The following is a 20,085-nucleotide window of genomic DNA, read 5'->3' on the forward strand; positions in this document are numbered from 1 at the left end:
TCTTCAATATGGCAGCCTCCCATCCCTATCACCCTCCTGCGCCTTGTCTTTTCTCCTCTCATTACCATATAACTGATTTATTTTGTTGTATGTCTTTCTACACTCAGTAGAATGTAAGTCCCCAGAAAGGCAGGTATTTTTCTCTGTTTTTTTATCCCTAGCTTCTAAAACTGTGCCTGGCACATAGGAAACATTTATCAAATATTTTTTGAATGAATTAGTGGATTAAATGAGCAGCTGCATTTGATAGCACTTTGTGATCTGCTCAGCCCTAGACTAAGCTAATAGAAGCAGAGTCTGCAGGGAGCCAGGCAAACACACCATGGCTCACTGGTAATAACAATGATTTCTCCCTCATTTTATTTTGAAAATTACACAAATATAGGACAAAAACTTCAAGTGGAATGAGAGAGTACACAGTGGAAAGGGAGTCCTGAGACCCCAATCCCATTCCTCAGAGGAGTGCATCATCGGAGGTTTCTTCTGAATTCTTCCTGATTAACTATAAAATACCAAAGCATGGGGTGACAGAGCAGACACAATAACCATTTTTTTAAAAAATGCAAAGACACAAAGAGAAGGCAAAGACATCTTAGGCTATCTCTGTCCTCTGATGCGCCCAGCTCCAAAGATACATGAACCATGGGGCAAACATGTGTGCATAGCTGTGCACTAGTGCTCTCAGCACCTTTGCACACACAGCCACAGGTGCATACTTAGGAGGCTGGCCTCAGGTGCCAGAGGCCTTGAGGGGCAAGCTCCTTCACTCTCCCTACCCTTGGTCATGCCGTCCTCTGGTTCTCGCCACAGGTGAGGAACACACGTGCACATATAGACACAGAGCATCTTGTTTCTGCCTCGGTGTCTTCAAGAAAATAAGCCAGCCTCCGTCCCCTTAGCTCCCACACTTCTGATGTGCCTAACATCCCCACCTCAGGCTGAAGGAGAAAGAGGAGAGAGAGATTTTGTCTGTTTGTCTAAATGCGATATAAAGCCCTGCGATTGGTTCTGTGTCCACAGTTGAGTTGGGTGAGGATGCAGAGCCAGCCACGGCTGGCAGCTCAGATCCTCGGCTCAATGCAGAGAGGCCTGAGTCGGAGGGACAGGGCACTAAGTGATGGGTTGGGGGATCAAGGGTGGTGGGCAGGTCAGTGTATCCAACTTGTATAACAGTAAAGGGAGCAGCAGAAGACTATCTATTGCATGATTGTATTTAAGTGAAGCGTCCAGGGCTTCCCTGGTGGCGCAGTGGTTGAGAGTCCGCCTGCCGACGCAGGGGACGCGAGTTCGCGCCCCCGTCCGGGAAGATCCCACGTGCCGCGGAGCGGCTGGGCCCGTGAGCCATGGCCGCTGAGCCTGCGCGTCCGGAGCCTGTGCTCCGCAACGGAAGAGGCCACAACAATGAGAGGCCCGCGTACTGCAAATAAATAAATAAATAAGTGAAATGTCCAGAAAGGGTATATTTAGAGATACAGAAAGCAGAGCAGTGGAGGGCTGGGGTGGGAGTGGGAACTGACTGCAGGGTAGTGCCCAAGGAAATCTTTTGGGGTGATGGAGATGTTCGAAAACTGGACTGTAGTGAAGATTGCACAACTCTATAAATTTACAAAATATTAAATTGTACACTTACAAACAGCAAATTTTATTGACATGTAAGTTATTCCTCATAAAGCTGTTTTTATTTATTTATTTATTTTTATAAATTTATTTTATTTTTGGCTGCGTTGGGTCTTCATTGCTGCATGCGGGCTTTTCTCTGGTTGTGGCGAGTGGGGGCTACTCTTCATTGCGGTGCTCGGGCTTCTCATTGCGGTGGCCTCTCTAGTTGTGGAGCACAGGCTCTAGGCGTGAAGGCTTCTGTAGTTGTGGCACATGGGCTCAGTAGTGGCTCACGGGCTCTAAACCGCAGGCTCAGTAGTCGTGGCGCACGGGCTTAGTTGTTCCATGGCATGTGGGATCTTCCCGGATCAGGGCTCGAACCTGTGTCCCCTGCATTGGCCGGCAGATTCCCAACTACTGTGCCACCGGGGAAGCCCTAACACTGTTTTTAAAAAGGTAAAAATAAACTACTGAAAATAGCAAGTAGTATCAATATAATGCGATTCAACAATTATCAGTTTATGACCAATTTATGATCTTGTTTCACCTAACATGCGTATTCAAATTCCTCGCTGTCCTATTGTGATGCAAATTGGCTACGTGTTTAACACTGTCTCCATTCCCTCTGATAATGTTTTCAAGTACTTTTTTGTTACATTTAAAAATCTGTATGGCTTGACAACTTCTAAAGGGGAAGATAAGATTTCTTTCTACTAAGTGTGATACTGTGATACTTTAGGCGTTAAAGCACAGCTAGTTCTTCTTTTCTAGTTTCATATTGGCATTTTAACAGATGGAATTTTATTTTAACAGACGGAAGTAGCGTTTGTTGTAACGTGTATGTAACCTATGTTAACTTCGTGGTCTGAAGTGTCTAGCTATCAAGCAGATTCTTTAGTAGACCAAATCTTTTGTCACTGAAGTGTTCTGAAGCATAGACCTTGATGTTTAAAAGAAAAATATTCGTTGAAGCAACTTTTCACCTTCTGGGATCTGCTTTTTAAAACTTCCATCCCCCGTAGTTATCAACTGCATGTGCCAGGTCTCTAGAAATTAGTATGTTAAACTGAACCAACTTGATGGGAGTCACTATCCATACATGGGGCTTGTTTTCCAAAGAAAAGTATTGTTTAGAGTAGTAAGATTATAAGCCTACCTAGGCATGTTGTAAAGCCGTTTGAAAAGTAACTGAGAGCAAGTTTTGTGAATGGAAATGTAGTGCTCAAGTCACATCCTCCTTTAAAAGTTGTAACAAATACAGATGAATTAAAAAGAAGTTATGTGAGGGCTTCCCTGGTGGCGCAGTGGTTGAGAGTCCGCCTGCCGATGCAGGGGACACGGGTTCGTGCCCCGGTCCCGGAAGATCCCACATGCCGCGGAGCGGCTGGGCCCATGAGCCATGGCCTCTGAGCCTGCGCGTCCGGAGCCTGTGCTCCACAACGGGAGAGGCCACAACAGTGAGAGGCCCGCGTACCGCAAAGAAAAGAAACAACAAGAAGTTATGTGAGAAAAAGTAAATTGAAGATCATATTAATTCATTTGTAAATTTTTTTTGCTGCATCGGGTCTTCGTTGCTGCGTGCGGCTTTTTTCTCTGGTTGTGGCGAGCAGGAGCTACTCTTCCTTGCAGTGTGCAGGCTTCTCATTGCAGTGGCTTCTCTTGTTTCGGAGCACGGGCTCTAGACACGCAGGCTTCAGTAGTTTTGGCACACAGGCTCAGTAGTTATAACTCGTGGGCTCTAAAGCGCAGGCTCAGTCAGTAGTTGTGGTGCACGGGCCTAGTTGCTCCGCGGCACGTGGGATCTTCCCGGGCCAGGGCTCAAACCCGTGTCCCCTGCACTGGCAGGCGGATTCTTAACCACTGTGCCACCAGGAAAGCCCTGTAAATATTTTAATGTGTCTCTAAAAGATACTCTTTTTTCTTTAAAAAATATAACGATAATACTATTATCAGAGCTGAAAAATTTAGTAAGATTTTCTTACTGTCATCAAATATTTTATCAGTGTTCAAATTTGAATTGTCTGTTTTTATTGGTATATCCAATTATGTTATAAATGTTTGTTTACAATTTATGTGTTTAAAATCAGGAGCCACGGGACCTTCCTGGTGGAGCAGTGGTTAAGAATCTGCCTGCCAGTGCAGGGGACACGGGTTTGAGCCCTGGTCCGGGACGATCCCACATGTCGCAGAGCAACTAAGCCCGTGCACCACACATACTGAGCCTGCGAGCCACAACTACTGAAGCCGACGCTTCTAGACCCTGTGCTCTGCAACAAGAAAAGCCACCACAACTAGAAGCTCACGCACCACAACAAAAAGAAACCCCCGCTCTCCGCAACTAGAGAAAGCCCATGCGCAGCAATGAAGACCCAACGCAGCCAAATAAATAAATAAATAACTTGATTACAACCTATGAGAGACACACCTTGATTCCGGACTCACAGAAACACAGATAACAATATGAAAAATAAATAAATAAATAATAAAAATAAAATCAGGAGCCACATCAAGTACACATATTGTGATTGACTGACATGCCTTTTAAGTCTATTTTAATCAACACGTTCCCCTTGTATATCTTCTCTCCTCCCCTCATCTGTCCTGCAGAGGTTCTTACAATCTGGAGTTGACTGATGATATACCTGTAGTGCCATTTAAAGTGTTCCTTTGTGCTATAAATTGGAGTTGGATCTAGAGGCGTGACCAGATTCAGGTTCAATCTGGGGCAAGACTACATCACAGGTGGTGGTGTGTGCTCCCATCACAGGGCACAGAATGTCTGGATGTCTCTCTTGTTTGATGTTAGCAACCATGGATGCTCAATGCCCAGACCCATTCGTTCATTCATTCATTGGATATACCAATAAAAATGTCTTAATATTAAAATAAAACTCACCAGCAGTAAACCACCTTAAGGCAAATGAAGTATAATAAAATACTCTTATAACCACCACTCATGCATGGCAAGAAATAGAGCTTCTCCCACTCAGAAGTTTCCATGTGCCCAATCCCAATCTCGGCCTCCTCATTCCCTCCAAAAGTAACCACTGCCCTTACTTTTATGGTAAGGACAAAAATAGACTTCCTTATGTTTCTTTATGGTTTTATCACCCAATGTGCATCCCTCGTCATATACTTTAACCTTCTTCATTTTTTATAGGCCTTTTAAATCTCTTTTAATCTATAGCTTTGGGGATACATTTTTTAAAGCATGTGTTTTGTGTGAGACACTCAGTGGGCACTCAAAGAACTAAAAAAAAAAGGAGTGAAGAGGAGTCTGAGACTTGAGACTCTGTTTGGCTTGGAGAAGGGCCAGAGTTAGCTCAAGAGTCGAAATCAAATCAATGTCATGTAGGGATGTGCGAGGAGTGGAGAGATTCAAAGAAAGTAGAAATCAAGCATGGGGGGTATCCCTTCTGGTTTATCCTTGCACTCCAGACATTAACACCCAGATCAAATATCACTTCCAGCCAAGAAGGAGTAAGTAGCAGGGGGCAGATTTACCCCCCCCTTATATTTTGTTTCTTTGTTTTTCAAATGTGACTTTCCTCTCTCAGAATGTTGTAGAGAGAGCAGGGCTGAGATTTTCTGCCCTAATATATACTATACCCACTTACTCAGGTACATTCTTAGTTTGATTTCCTCCGCATCCCAGCGTCTAGGCTGTTTTCTTGCTGGTGACGTCATTTATGAGGACAATTTTGTGAAAGTGGGGAACATCTGGGGTCCTAGGCCTCGTCTTTCCTGGGTCGGGAATCTATAGAGGCCAAAACAGGAGACTCAGCCTTTGTGCTCAGTTTTGTATTTTCTTGTGAATAATTATGAATTTTAAAATTTATTAGAATATTTAGCAAGTATGAGAAAAGAATGAAGAATAGTATATCAAATATCCTTGTATCCACTACCCAGTTTCATCAAATCTTAAAATTTTGTTGTATCTATTTCAGATCCATATATATTAAATTATAATATAAATATTATAAATATACATATATTACACTATTGTGTATATAATAGATATGTATGTATATAGTATTGATATCTATGTATAAAAATAACCTAATACCTAAAATAGATAATATAGTAGATAATATATTATTTATATATATGATAGTCTATACACACATATACCTTAGATCATGCTTGTTAGTTATAGTTTTATTTTCAAATCTTCTATATCCTTACAATTTTTTTTCTTTATTTGATTTATCAATTACTGAGGTAATTTTGTTAAAATCTCCCTTTGACAGTGGATTTTGAATTTTTTTCTTGTAATTTTAACTATTTTTACTTTGTATTCTGAGACTAGTAGGTGACTACAAGTTCAGAATTGTTATATGTTCTTGGTGGTATGCATTTTGTCCTTATGAAGTGACCCACATTTTTTCCTAATAAATTCTTTTGGACTCATACATTTTTACACCTTCTGTTTCAACCTTTCTGTATTCCAAGTGTGTCTTTAGTAAGCAGCTTATATCTGCATTTTAAAAAAGCTGATGTTCTATTAATCAATGAACTTCGTCAATTTATATTTATTGTGATTACTTATATGTTTGGAAGTTTTTCCTATTATCCTGTTTCATCCTTTATATTTACTATGCTTTTTCCTCGTTTCTTTTTGTTTGTTTGTCATGCTTTCTCCTATGTGGACTTTTTAAAGTTGAGATATAATTGACATATAACATTATATTAGTTTTAGGTATACAATATAATAATATGATACACATATGTATTTTGAAATGATCACCACAATAAGTTTAATTAACGTCCATCACCACACATAGTCACAGATTGTTTTCTTGTGTTGAGAACTTTAAGATCTACTCTCTTAGCAACTTTCAAATATACAATACAGTATTGTTAACTATAGTCACCATCCCCAGGGCTTTATTATCTTATTACTGGAAGTCTGTACTTTTTGACCACGTCAACCTATTTCACCTACCCCCACACTCCACTCTGGCAACTATCAGTCTGTTCTCTGTATCTATGAGGTCATTTTTCTTCAGATTTCACATATAAGTGATATGATACAGTATCTGTGTTTTTCTGTCTGACTTATTTCACTTAGCTTAATGTCCTCAGGGTCCATCCATGTTGTTGTGACTGGCTGGATTTCCTTTTTTATGGCTGAATAATATTCCATTGCATATATATATATATATATATATATATATATATATATATATATACATACACACACATCTCCACTGAAAGGGCACAAGTGTTCCCTTTTCTCCACATTCTCACCAACACTTGTTATTTGTCATTTATTTATTTATTGGCCACACAGTGCGGCCTGCTGGATCTTAGTTCCCTGTCCAGGGATTGAACCTGGGTCCACGGCAATGAAAGTGCAGAGTCCTAGCCACTGGACCACCAGGGCACTCCCTCTTGTCTTTTTGATAATACCCATCCTGACAAGTGTGAGGTGGTATCTCATTGTGTTTTTTATTAATTAATTAATTAATTTTTGGCTGCATTGGGTCTTCATTGCTGCGCACGGGCTTTCTCTAGTTGTGGCGAGCGGGGGCTACTCTTCATTTCAGTGTGCGGGCTTCTCATTGAGGTGGTTTCTCTTGTTGTGGAGCATGGGCTCTAGGTGCGCTGGCTTCAGTAGTTGCGGTGTGCGGGCTTAGTTGCCCCTCGGCACGTGGGGTCTTCCTGGACTAGGGCTCAAACCCGTGTCCCCTGCATTGGCAGGTGGATTCCTAACCACTGCACCACCAGGGGAGTCCTCATTGTGGTTTTGATTTACATTTTCCTGATGATAAATGATGTTAAGCACCTTCTCACGTATCTGTTGGTCATTTGTGCGTCTTCTTTGGAAAAATGTCTATTCAGATCCTCTACCCATTTTAAAATCAGATTTTTTCGAGTTGTATGAATTCTTTATATTTTTTAGATATTAGCTGCTCATCAGATATATGATTTTTAATATTTTCTCCCACTTTGTAGGCTGCCTTTTCATCTTGTTGATGGTTTCCTTTGCTGTATACCTTCCCATGTTTAACAGAAAAAAAACCTGGGAGGACACATGAAACAATGACGTTTCAACATTGGTCATCAGGCGGCCTAAGACAGTGACTTCTGAAAGACGAAACAAGCCAGGTGAGAGTATTGTTTGCAGGGTTTCTAGGCTGCAGGCAGGAGGGATCCAGGCTGAGCCTGGCTGTTTCCTTGAGCTGAGGAGATGGAAGGGGAGGCCAAGGCAGCTAGTTTGCAGGACAGAGCACAGGATAGGAGAGAGAGCTCTGGAATCTTCAGAGGGTTCCTGGGAGAGTCAGCTGAGGACTGATCAGCACATATGTGTGAGGAAAGTATCTGAGGTGGGAAAAGAACCATCTGAAATGAACAGAGAGAACAATCTTTGGAGCTCACACAAGATGGAAATCATGCCTTTCCCTCCAGCTGAAGGGGTAAAACCTCATAATTCTTGGGGCATTAGGTAAATGATACTAAAGGGTTTGCCTCAGTGGTGGGGAAAATTAGGCCCAGACTAGATGCTTCTCAGTTCCCTCCTAACGAAGACTTAAAAAGTAAGCCTTGAAAGGATCAAACTGTTTCTAAGTAAATTAATTGCATCCCAGAACAAAGCTCAAGAGTATTTACTGAAGCACAAAAATATCCAGGATACCACAAGGTAAAATGAACAATATTTGGCATCCAATTAAAAAAATTACAGTATGGAAAGGAGCAGAAATGTATGACCTACAGTGCAAAGATAAACCAACTGAAATGGTTTCAGAAATGATTCCAATAATAAAATTAGTAGACAGTTCATTAAAAGAATTATTACTATTCCATGTGTTTAAGAAGTTAGAAGGAAAATTAAAAATGGAAGATTTTTTAAAGACCCAGGTCAAACTTCTAGAAATGTAAAGTACAATAAAAAAAATACATTGAGTGGGATTCATACCAGATTACATGCTGCAAAAGCAAAGATGAATAAACTTGAATAAATAGCAGTAGAAACTATCCAAAATGAAACACGGTGAGAGAAAAGACTGGGAAAAAAAATGAACAAATCTCAGTGAGCTGCAGGACAACTTCAAGCAGCCTGGTAGACAGAGTATTTGGAGTCCCTGAAGGAAAGAGAAGAGCAGAAAAAATATTTGAGTAAATCGTGGCCAAAAGTTTTCCGAACTTGATGAAAACTATAAATCCACAGATACAAGATGCTCAACAAACCCCAAGCACAAGAAACATGCATACAGGGACTTCCCTGGTGGGCCAGTGGTTAAGAATCCACCTTCCAATGCAGGGGACTCGGGTTCGATCCCTGGTTGGGGAACTAAGATCCCACATGCCATGCCACAACTAGAGGCAACTAAGCCCGCATGCCACAACTAGAGAGAAGCTCGTGTATGGCAACAAAGCCCGAGCACTGCAATGAAAGATCCCATGTGCTACAACTAAGACCAGACGCAGCCAAATAAATAAATAAATATTTTTTTAAAAATTAAAAAAAAGAAACATGCATACAACTACTCCAAGGCACATAATAATCAAGTAGCTTAAAAACAGTAATAAAGAGAAAATCGTAAAAGTAGCCAGAGGAGTAGAAAACATGACATACAGAGAAAGCAAAGATAAGGATAACTGCAGATTTTTCATCAGAAGCAATGAAAGCTAGAAGACAGTACAGAAACGTTTCTAAAATACTGAAAAAGAAAAAAGTCAACCTAGAAGTCTAACCTAATACTCAGATCAGACTGTCTTATCTCTGCTCAAAGTTCTTCAGTGATTTCCTGTCTAAAAGTCTGAGTCCTCTGTACATTGACTCTGCGACAGAGATGCTCATGCAGTAGGCTTATTGGGATGTGCTCTGAGGGTCAATATCTGGGGAGGACTGAAGGAAGCAGCACTGGGCAGAGTATATGCTGAGTTTTGACGCAGATTCAACAGAAACCTTGGCTCACCCTATCAGGGGTTCGCAAATGGGATGTTCCTTCAGAGCGGCCTTGAGTTGGGGTGATGGTGCCAGGCCTTTGTACTCACGGGTCTATCATCGATTGGCTATGGGATGCCCCAGGAAGGGCACATGATCTTGGGGATGGCAGCTCCCTTGGTCAAGGACAATTCCAGACAGAGAGTGAGCTGAGAGAGCCAGTCTTCAGCACCCCAGGCAGCCAAGGAAATGAGTCTCTGGATTCTGAAGAAGGATCTGGATGGCTCACCACATTGTCCACTATGCTTCCAAAAACTAAATGGAGAGAATCTAATCTCCTTAGCACAGCACACAAGGCCCATCATTCATTATCTTGCACAAGGTCACCCCCAGCTCACCACACACTGTCTTCTCAGCCTGGAAGTCTGTCCCACCCTCTGCCCTGGGCCCACTCATCTGTTGAAAAACTCCTACTAATCCTTCAAATTACAGTCGAGTGCACCTCTTCCAAGAAGTCTCTTCTGGCTACTTTTGCAGATTCAATGATCCTTCTTGCCAGCATAGAGGTTAGAAGCATGCACCCTGGGGCCAGGGTTTGAATCCCAGCTCTGCCACTTGTTAGTTGTGTACGTAACTTAAGGCAAATTATTCAGCCTCTCTGCATCTCAGTTTCCTCATCTATACAATGGGTATAACACTAATACGCTACCTCAAAGGGTTGTTATGAGGGTTAAATGAGTTAATATGTGAAAGGTCAGAACAGTGTCTGGCAGAAGTACATCGTTACTGCTATTATTATTGTTGTTGTCGTTGTGGTTGTTGTTGAAGTTACTCAGTGTGCATTTGTTGAAGACACGAAGGATGGAAGGAAGGGACCTGAGAGAGACAAACTGCAAAAGTATGCTCAGGGAATGTTGAGTAATCCAATCTGTCAGAAGGGTAGTAATAGCCTATCTGGGCCCATATTGGGAAGAATGTTTCATGTCACAGTAAAGAGTGTGCATCTAATTTGCTAAGATAAACAAGAGTTTGTCAACAGATGGGAGAAAGGACCAAAGAAAGAAAGGGCCAGGTTGAGCCAGGAGGTAAGGTGTATATATATATATATATATATATATATGGCGAGGTGAGAGTTACAGGTGAGGGATGGTGTTAGAAGAAATGGGGGGGGGGCGCTTATGAGAGGATATAGATGAGGGGAAATGAATTTAGAGGAAAGTAATATGAAAGTATGGAAGATTATGTGGGAAAATCAGTTGAGGCTGATGGGAACAGGTGAGGAGTAATAGAGACATGCTGGGAGTGGAGAAGATAAAGCAGGATGGAGACAGGTGTGGTTTGTGGGGACAGTTAAAGAGTGACAGGGCCCTGCTGGAGGATGGGGGTCAAGCGAATGGCAGAGACCAGTGAAGAGAATCTATGAGCAGAAACAGGTCCATACGAGAGAGAATCCTAGGGCCGCAGGAGTGGAGAAAGGAGCATAGTAGACTGTGATGTCAGAGCAAGGGCGGTGATGTAAGAGCCGGGGCGGTGAGGAGGTGATGTCAGGGCTGGTGCTGATGCTGGCGGCGCAGTGCATTGTGGGCAGCTCCCCGCTCTGCCGCTGCCGCCGCCGTCGCCGTCGCCCGAGAAGGATCCGGGCCGGGCCGGGCCGGGATGGTCCCGGTCGGGAGGCCGCCGCCACCGCCGCCGGAGGGAGCGGGCCGCCCATCACCGTACTGAGCCGCCCCCGCCCCCGCCCCCTCTCCGCCCCGGCCCCGGGGGATGCGCCGCCCGGAGCCGCTGCCTCCGCCGCCGCAGCCGCAGCCGCAGCGGGCTCAGAGCAGGTGAGGCGAGGCGAGCCGAGGCGAGGCGGGGCGGGGCCGGCCGGCCGGGCAGGGGTCGGGGAGGGGTCTCCTTCCGTGAACCCATCGGGCCTCCGGCCTGGCTCACCTCCCAGCGCAGCCTTCTCCAGTTCCCCCTCCCTGTGCCGTCTCCGTCTCCGCCCGAGGTGGGACGCTGGCCTACACAGCCTGGGCCGCATCCCGAGGCCTGGATCGGCGCCCTGCCCCCCAGCACACCCACCCTCTCCAGCCTGTCCTCCAGGGGTTTTGCTCCTCGCTTCTCACCTCTGTCCCCGTCCCTATGGCTTCACTCTCCTGGCATCCCTGACAGTCGTTCCCTGCTGTCTCCATAACCTCTCTCCCTGTCCTCCCACCAGCCTCCTTGCCTACTTCCTCATCCCTTCAACTGTGCCCAGAAGCCCCTCTCATGGTCCTGTCCCCCCTCTTCACCTGTCATGATTATCCCTCACCTGTCTCTGTCTTATGCAACCCCCTCCTCTGATCCTGTCACCCCTGTCCCTTGAATTCCCTGAGCCCCCTTCCACACCTCTCTTCACCTGTTCCCATTACCCCTCACTGATCTCCCTCACCTCTCCTTACCTGGGCTCCTGGATTCCCACACACACCTGGCTTACACCTTGCATAGGTGCACACCAACACTTATATGCACATGCCATGATGAGCTCGCAACCACCTAGATATACACCCCCAACACACACACCTGCACGCACACACACACACATCATCGGTCCCACACTCTCATACATACACACTTGCTGACAGATATAAAACCTCCTCCACAAACCCTCTCTCTCCACACACCCATCCCTCCACACACAAAAGGGTCCTGAGGGGGTGGTCATGGGGCAGCCAGGTTCCTTGTGTCTGTGTCATCCAATGCTAGCCTGGGCTGAGTTCAGTCCTCTGAGGCAGAGAGTGGGAAGGATGCTGGGCAGGGAGAGGCAGGGAACCCTCATTTACCCTCTTGCCTCCACTCCCCCTTTTCTCACCTCACCTGTTCCTCTATGCTTGCCCATCTATAGAGTGGGAGCAGGACTCACATCTTCCTCATCAATCTATAGAATCCACCATCACAGAACTGGAAGGCCCACCAGAGGTCACCCTGTTTAACTCCTTAAGGCTCCCTCCCGACTGGTTCAATTGCTTCTTCAATCTTGTCCTCAACCTGTCTCTCCACCTTTATTCCAGAACCCCCCCATCCCTCCCTCTCCCTTCATCCTGCCATTGCTCTCACTGCCCTCTGAATTCCTGATGCCCCATTTGCCACTTGGCAGAAGGAAGGCAGAGGCCTATGTAATATCCTCACAGTCCTGATACTCTGAAGTTGTGTGGATTAGAGGAAACAGTCAGCTGAGTCATTTGGCAGAATAAGAGTGGCAGTGTCCCTCTCCCTGAAGATCCCTCACGGCACACCATGACCTGTGGAAGGTTGTTTCCACACCTTCGCTATCCCACGCTGCCCCTGTACCAGGATGGTCAGACACAGGAGCCCTGGGGAATGAGTCCATCCCAAGTAAAGACAGGCTCATGGAGTTCCCACCCCATCCATTGGTATCTTAGGCACTTTCCTCCTCTCCACCTCCCCCACCATACCCAGCCTGAGGAGCTTCCTTCCATCTGTGACTGTCCAGGGTCACTGGGAGGCCAGAGCTGTGTACTTATAAAAAGTGTAGGGGGAAAGGAGAGAGGAAAAGATCCATTCCTGTACCGGGGTGGCAGAGATCTCAAAGAGCCACATCTCTTCTGGCCCCTGCCCACACACAGGCACATCACACACCAACAGACACAAAACCACATATAAGCACATGTGGACACAGATGTACAGACACAGAGACACAGACACATAGATAGACACACACAAAAAGACACACAAAGACATACACACTCACACAGAGGGTACATGCACAGACACACACATGTGCACACTGACATTTCCCTGGGTAACACTGGCTGGCTTTCCCAGCCCTCACACTTGGGACACTCCCCCTGATATCCAACTTCTACCTATCCGAATGCGACAAGAGCTGTGTTTCTTCCTTAGCAGACACAGAAAAGTGTGAGCAGAGGCTCTCTCACCCACTGGCCATCCACACCCACTGCCCCCTGGCACATCTGCCTTCTCTTAGGCCGCTTCCACATCCCAGCTGTCCTCACCACCCCCCCAGTTCAGCCTGCCTCTCTCCCTCTGAGTGGCCACAGGGCTGCCATACCTCTAAAATCCACGTCTTGAATCCATTGCCTTATGTTCACCCCATCACTCACATCCTTGCTTCTCACCCCCGTGGCCGTGTCAGGGGTTTGGGCTCAGCTCTAAGTTCCGTTGCAGCCTCCTCACTCAGCACCATCCTCAAAGGGCTGTTGGATAGCTCCTCACTTTCAGATAATCACATCTCCCATGGTTGATTGGAGGTCTCTGCCACTCTGGTGTGTGTCTTCCCTAGGTCACCCTTTGGTTCAGCAGGTCTCCCCTTTCAATAAGCCTCAGATACACAGTTCCTTGGGAATGGTGTGGCACCGGAAATGTGTGGGTTTGGGGGCCACAGATAGAATCCCCAGACTGGTCCTTCTCAGCTCAGGTCTCCCCTGCCTAAGCACTGATTCCAGTCTGGGGCGCCCCTCGGTCAGCAAGTCTTCCCCACATTAGTTAGCATATGTCTCTTTGGGAAACCCTTTCCCCACAGCCTGTTCACACATCATTTTCCTCTCCTTTTTCTATCACATGTGTGTGCCCGTCGCTGGTTTTCACGTCTCCAGTTTGTAATTTGTATCTCCCTTCCTGTGAATGGCATTTCTGTCTTCTCCTCTGACCTCCACTTGGTTTTTACACAATGCTTCTCCCACTGACCCCTGGAGCATCCACCCAGTGGGCCAGGGAAGGATGCCTGCCAGGAGAATGGAACTCCCCTCCTCCACATCTGCAAGTGGGTCCCGGGTCCTAGCCTGCCCCCCTCACAGTCCCTCCCCACTCCCCCAGGTAGATGGCCCCCTCAGGGCAGGCCCTGCGGACACCCCTCCCTCCGGCTGGCGGATGCAGTGCCTAGCGGCCGCTCTTAAGGAAGAAACCAACATGAGTGGGGGAGGGGAGCAGGCCGACATCCTGCCGGCCAACTACGTGGTCAAGGATCGCTGGAAGGTGGTGAGTGAGTGACCCAGCAGGGCAGAGGGAGGGGTGGGGAAGGATGGGAGGAGAGGATCTGGAGGCCTGTTAAAACAGGTGCCCTTGGCGCCCCTACCCTAAGAGGGAGGTGCCCCTAAGCTCATTTGCATATGGCTTGCAGGTCATTATTTTGCCTACACTTGAGGACAGTCGCTTTCTCCCAGTGCCCTCTCTCCAACCCCGCCGTCTCTCACCCCTTTCCCCGCTAGGTCACGTTGGTCGGGCCCAGCCTGCAATAACTCCTGGTTGGATGTCGGAGCAGGAGCTGCAGAGCTCATTGAGGGGAGGAGGGCGGGGGCGGGGGAGGGGGCCGTTTCTCTGCTGGACCTTGGAGAAGGGCAATGAGTGAGCCCCTCCTCTTCCGTAGAGGACAGAAAAGCTTGGGTTCGGGGAAAGAGGCCCTGAAGGCGGCTCCCACCGCATCCGCACTCCATCTTCTCTATCCACCCTCCTCCCTTCACTGCTTCCTGCGGCAGGTGCAACATGCCGAGACTCCATCTCCCAGAGTGCCTTGCTCCTCCAGCCCAGGACTTCGGGCTGCTCGGTCTGCTGGGAGTTGTAGTCCGAGCCTCTTCAGGGCTTTGCCTCTCGGATGGGAGGGCGACACATGAGGGTCGAGGCAAAGGCAGTGTAGTGTATGTTGAGCGGAACCTATGGTGAATCAATCCCTGTCCCACCGTCCCCTCCTTTCTTTCCGATGCTTGAGGGCACTCTGATGTCCTGTTTTTATGGGGGCAGGATGATGTGGGGCAGAATTTGGGGTGACTATGTGAGCTTGTGGGTCTGCATAGGGTGGGTGCTCAGCTCACCAGAGGTGCAGGGTTGAGAGGAGAGTGGGGCCTGGCTGCGGGCAGGTCTCCATGGCAATAACTACCCAGTGGGCAGGTCTCCTAGTGGCCAGGGAGAGGGGCAAAGGTGGCAACGTTGTTAGAGATGTCTCTGGGACTGCAGGAGGTGAGGGAGGGTGCTGGAGGAGCCAGAGAGCTGAGGGAAAGGGCTGTCTATGTCCCAGAGGCGGACTTCCTGGGGGGGAGAGGAAGGGGACAGAAACTGGGAGAGGAGGAGCCAGGGCAGTAATCAAAGGCATGAGGGTCTGGCAAAGTGAGGAGTGTTCCTCCAAGACCCCACCCTCACCCCCTCCGGGTCCTGTTCAGGGCGTAGTTTCTGGCAGATTGGAGGCAGGAGGACCTTTGCATTGAAGAGGTGAGAAAAAGAGGGTATTCCCGCACATACTGAAATTGGGTTAGAAATTTCCTGTGTTTTTGAGGGAGGGGGTGAGAGATGAGTGGGGAGAGAAGTGGCAGGGGTGGAGGGGAAAGGGGTAAGCCCTCAGTTTTTGCCAGGTGACCTTGCTTTCCCCTCCCTCCCAGGACCCTGGAGAAATAGAGAGGGTGGGGTGCCAGATGCCTCCCCTCAGCCAGTCTCCGCGAGGGACGGACAGAGAGTGAGGCACAGCTCAGGAACCAAGAAAACTGCCCAGATGGGCTGTGCCAGGAGAAAATGAGGGTCCATGGCACTTGGTGGAGTATTTAAAAATAATAGCAATTTTTTCTTCTTGAGGGGTGCCCCTTAGAATCAGAATGTCAAACTATAATAACAATAAAAACTTAGCCTTTATTTGGAGCACTTACTGTGGCCGAGTGCTATGCAAAATGCCTTACATGCATTATCTCAACAACCTATGGAGTAGATACTGTTATTATCCCCGTTTCACAGTTGTGGAAACTGAGGCACAGAGATTAGCTAACTTGCTAGGTTCCCATGAGTAGTCAGTGGAACCAGGTTTGTCTGACTGCTGGGGCAACAGTCACTGAACTATGTTGCTTCCTAAGAATTAGCCCATCTGAGAATCAGGATCAGAGAGCCGAGGGAGAGTTGTGACATATATTCTAGTCCAACTCTCATTTTACAGAAAGGGAAAAGCGGAAACTCACCCCAGTTCACCCAGAGCTGGGCCAAGAAACCTGGTTTCCTTTTTCCTAAGTGAATGCTAGTCCTATTGTGTTGTGTTTCTTGAGGTCCTTCGGCAGGGGAGAGGGTTCAGAAAAAATTTAGGAGGGGAGGAATAGGGTCTGGTGCAAGGAGGTTGAGAGAACATTCCTGTCACTGGGTTGTGGACAAAGCTGTTTTGTGACTTTCGTGGGCCTTGGGCACTTTTGCCCTTACCGGCCCCTTCCAACATAATAAAGTACTAAAGATTGCAATTGTATGACTGCATTGCTATAATGAGGAATGAATTAATACTATATAAGAAAAGTTTTTGATCTAAAAGTTCATTTTCCCCTTCTGATTGTAAAAGAAATGAAAACATTTTCATGGCCTCCTAAAAGTATTATTAGGGTGCCTGCTGTACTCCCCTGCCCCCAGAGGTTCTGTAATGGGTGGGTGGGGGGTGAGGGAGGAACTAAGGAAAGAGAAATAGACTCTGTTTGGAAGTGGAGGTGGTAGAGAAATACCCTTTGGCATCCTGGGGAATTGGAGAGTAGGTGTCAGAAATGTCCTGGGTGCCCCGAGCCCTCCTTACCATCTCCAGCAAGGATTTTGGAGCCTGGCGGATCTGGCCTTGAATCTCAGCACTCACGCTGTTAATCACAGTATAGTCAACGGTTCCTACATTATTTCAGTTAAGACTGTGGGTTCTGCATCAGATTCCCTGGGTTTAAGTGAAACCCGGCTTTGCAACTTAGTAGCAGTGTGAACTGGGGCAAGGTACGTAACTCTCTGTGCCTTAGTTTTCCTTTTGTGCAAAATGACAACTCCTGTGACCTTCCTTACCTGTGTTGCTGGGAGCCTTTGGGGATGAGCTGAGATGATGTCTCTGAGTCTGGAGCACAGAAAATGAGGTGTTTCCTCCATGTTCCCACAAAGAAAACCGTAAAGGAATCTAGAAGATACTAGAATCTCCCCTGAGTTTCATGTTCCCAGAGGAAGACATGCCATTGCTTCCCTTGAGTCTGCATCTGTCTCCACCTGTTCTGAAATTCTTCTAGAAGTCTGACCTTAACTTTCATCTCAAGTAGAGAGGGACCCTGGTTTCTCACTGTTCTTCCTCCCTCCTCTTTCCTGGGCACAAGAACCCAACCAGCCTTCCACTTGTCTTCTAAATCTTCCCTTCATCCTTCTCTCTTTTTCTAGAGTGTTTACAACTGTAACCTGCTGGGAACTGCCAGTCCTCAGCTCTGCCCTGCCCCCTTTCTCTCACCATTCCCATGTTTCAACCACCATTAAACATTTATTGGGCATCCGGGTGCTGAATAAATGCCAAGGGGAGGGCTCAGATGCAGGAGGCTTAGAGTCAGGAGTTTACAGATGCTCAGAGCAGCCTCCACCCAATCATGAGCAAGCCCAGCTGCGGCTGGCACGTTACAAGCCAACAGGACACAAGTGAGGACTCTGGAAGAGGGCAGGCCACCCATGGGTGGGGGGTTCCCTGGGAAGGTGAGAATTGAACTGTATAGCTTTTTTTTTTTTTCTGTTGAGGCATTTTCTTTGCACAGATGTGTTACATCCCTAGAAAAAGAATGCCAGGATTTTCCCTCCTGTGTTTTTTCATCTTGCTTCCTCACAGTTCATGATGCCAGCTGAGGTTATCAGTACAATGAAACCACACTGACGGGACGGAAGCAGATTATTCTGCCATTTTTCTAGATCTTTGAGCTGCACATCAAATCTGGGGCTGATCACTCTACACTTGTTTAGCCTGCCTGTGAGGTTCACAATAATTTTCCCAGCTCTGTGAGCATCACTGATTTCAAACTCGCCAATGTAACCATGCTTCAGCATCCCACTTAGAAACTGGACGGTGACTTTGGAGCGCAGCCTAATAAGAACCTGGCATTTGCCTCACTTTGTTGATGCTCTTGAGAGCATCAGCCAGGACCTTAGTGTGCACCATTATGACGACACGGAAAGATGGAAGGAAGAGGTGTACATCTTTCTTAAACAGAATGAGTCCTAACTTAGAACTCAGCACCGTCTCCCCTGTCCCCTCATCATTACCAGCAGCACCCTCACTCTCCAAGACCCCTGGGCCCCTGACTTAATCCCGCCCCATAACTCAGCTTTGCTCATCTCCCCTGGCCAATTCTTCCTCTATCACAGTTCTCCCCTCTGCCTTTTCTCACTGCCTGCCCAGGGATGCTGGGAGAGGTGGGGGGGGCCCAGAACATCAGAGCTCCACTGCAATGCTCCCTGGGAACACACAGATTCTCTTCAAACCTCCATCCCCACCATGTTCCCCGGGACAGGAGGCTCACCCTGGTTTTGGGCATCTGACCTGGGGCCTCGGGAGTGATGTGAGCTTCAGCAGGGGGCCTGGGCAGAGAATACCCTTTGCTGAGTCCCCTCCCCCGAACACTCCCCTCTAAATGCTCTCTGCCCCTGGTGTCATCTTTCATGAGACTGCCAACCCCAGGAAGGGCTGGCCCCCCTTGGGGAGCGACCCACCTGACGCTGCAAGGTTCTGGAAATTAGTTTTGCTTCTGGATGGAGGCTGCTCCGTCTAGGTGGGGGATGGGGGGAGCGTGATATTTATTGTCCCTTAAAAGGCTCACGAAGGCCCATTATCTCTTCAGAATCCTGCATCGGCTTGTCTCCTTGTCTCTGTGGAGTCTCAGGTCTCATAACTTTCTCACTGCCCACTCTGACATCTAGCCCCATGCATGTGTGTGTGTGTGTGTGTGTGTGTGTGTGTCTGTGTCTGTGTCTGTGTGTCTGTGTGTGTGTCTGTGGATAGTTGTACACCCATGGACTGAGCTCCTGTCTCCAGCACTAGGAGAGAAGGTGTGAGCACGGGTGGGTGGGGTGAAGAAGGGAGCCATGGGGTCCTCCCCTTCAAGGACGGCCCCTGCCCGCATCCCTGAAGGATGTGACCCGGTAATGGGTGGGGTGCGGAGCTGTTCAGCCTGATCCCTGTGTCCCCTGTTCCCCTTTCACCCGTCTCTGTAGCTCAAAAAGATCGGGGGCGGGGGCTTTGGTGAGATCTACGAGGCCATGGACTTGCTGACCAGGGAGAATGTGGCCCTGAAGGTGGAGTCGGCCCAGCAGCCCAAGCAGGTCCTCAAGATGGAGGTGGCTGTGCTCAAAAAGCTGCAAGGTGCGGGTCCAGGGCCAGATGGGAGGGAAGAGGTGATGGAGCCAGGGGCTGAGAGGTGATGGGCCAGGGGATATGGGAACGGAGTCCAAGAGCGATGATGGGCCTAAGGGCAGGGGGAGGTGGGAGAAGTGGCCGTGGGGCCAAGGCTGGGGGAACCAGGAATCGAGAGTGCACGGGAAGCGCACCTTAGGGCTGGGAGTGAGGAAGAAGGAGTAGGAGCTGGGAGACCCCTGTCTGTATCCCTCAGGGAAAGACCACGTGTGCAGGTTCATTGGCTGTGGCCGCAACGAGAAGTTTAACTATGTAGTGATGCAGCTCCAGGTGAGTGCCCGTGGCCCATCCTGCCTTCACCCTCCCCCAGGAGCTCTGGGGGTGACTCCTGGGGTGGGATGGAGACTGTGGCCCTGGGAGGAACGGGGAGTGGGCGCAAGCCTTTGTGGCGAGGCTGGGAAGGGTGTCGTGGCGGTGGTGGTCGGATGGCAGCTGAGCTGGGCCTGTC

General features: G+C 47.9%; 1 protein-coding gene and 1 pseudogene across 5 annotated transcripts in view; one reads left to right on the plus strand and one right to left on the minus strand.

Moving 5' to 3' along the window:
• The first annotated feature begins 11,079 nt into the window (after positions 1-11,079).
• The window catches only part of TTBK1 (tau tubulin kinase 1), a 41,997-nt gene continuing 32,991 nt past the window's right edge, over positions 11,080-20,085 (plus strand). For 4 of the 5 annotated variants that reach the window (XR_010835106.1, XM_067006244.1, XM_059075567.2 and 1 more), the window contains exons 1-4: positions 11,080-11,316; positions 14,309-14,470; positions 19,439-19,586; positions 19,834-19,907. Coding sequence is in view for 4 of the 5 variants with exons in the window: in XM_067006244.1 (XP_066862345.1) it covers positions 14,363-14,470; positions 19,439-19,586; positions 19,834-19,907 (330 nt within the window). In the remaining variant the exon portion in view is untranslated. The remainder of the gene's footprint in view (positions 11,317-14,308; positions 14,471-19,438; positions 19,587-19,833; positions 19,908-20,085) is intronic. The other variant, XM_067006245.1, reaches the window with a different exon arrangement.
• On the minus strand, positions 18,002-18,386 carry LOC131763423 (small ribosomal subunit protein uS8-like; annotated as a pseudogene).

The sequence above is a fragment of the Kogia breviceps genome, chromosome 10, assembly GCF_026419965.1.
Source record: "Kogia breviceps isolate mKogBre1 chromosome 10, mKogBre1 haplotype 1, whole genome shotgun sequence".
NCBI classification, from domain to species: Eukaryota; Metazoa; Chordata; class Mammalia; order Artiodactyla; family Physeteridae; genus Kogia; species Kogia breviceps.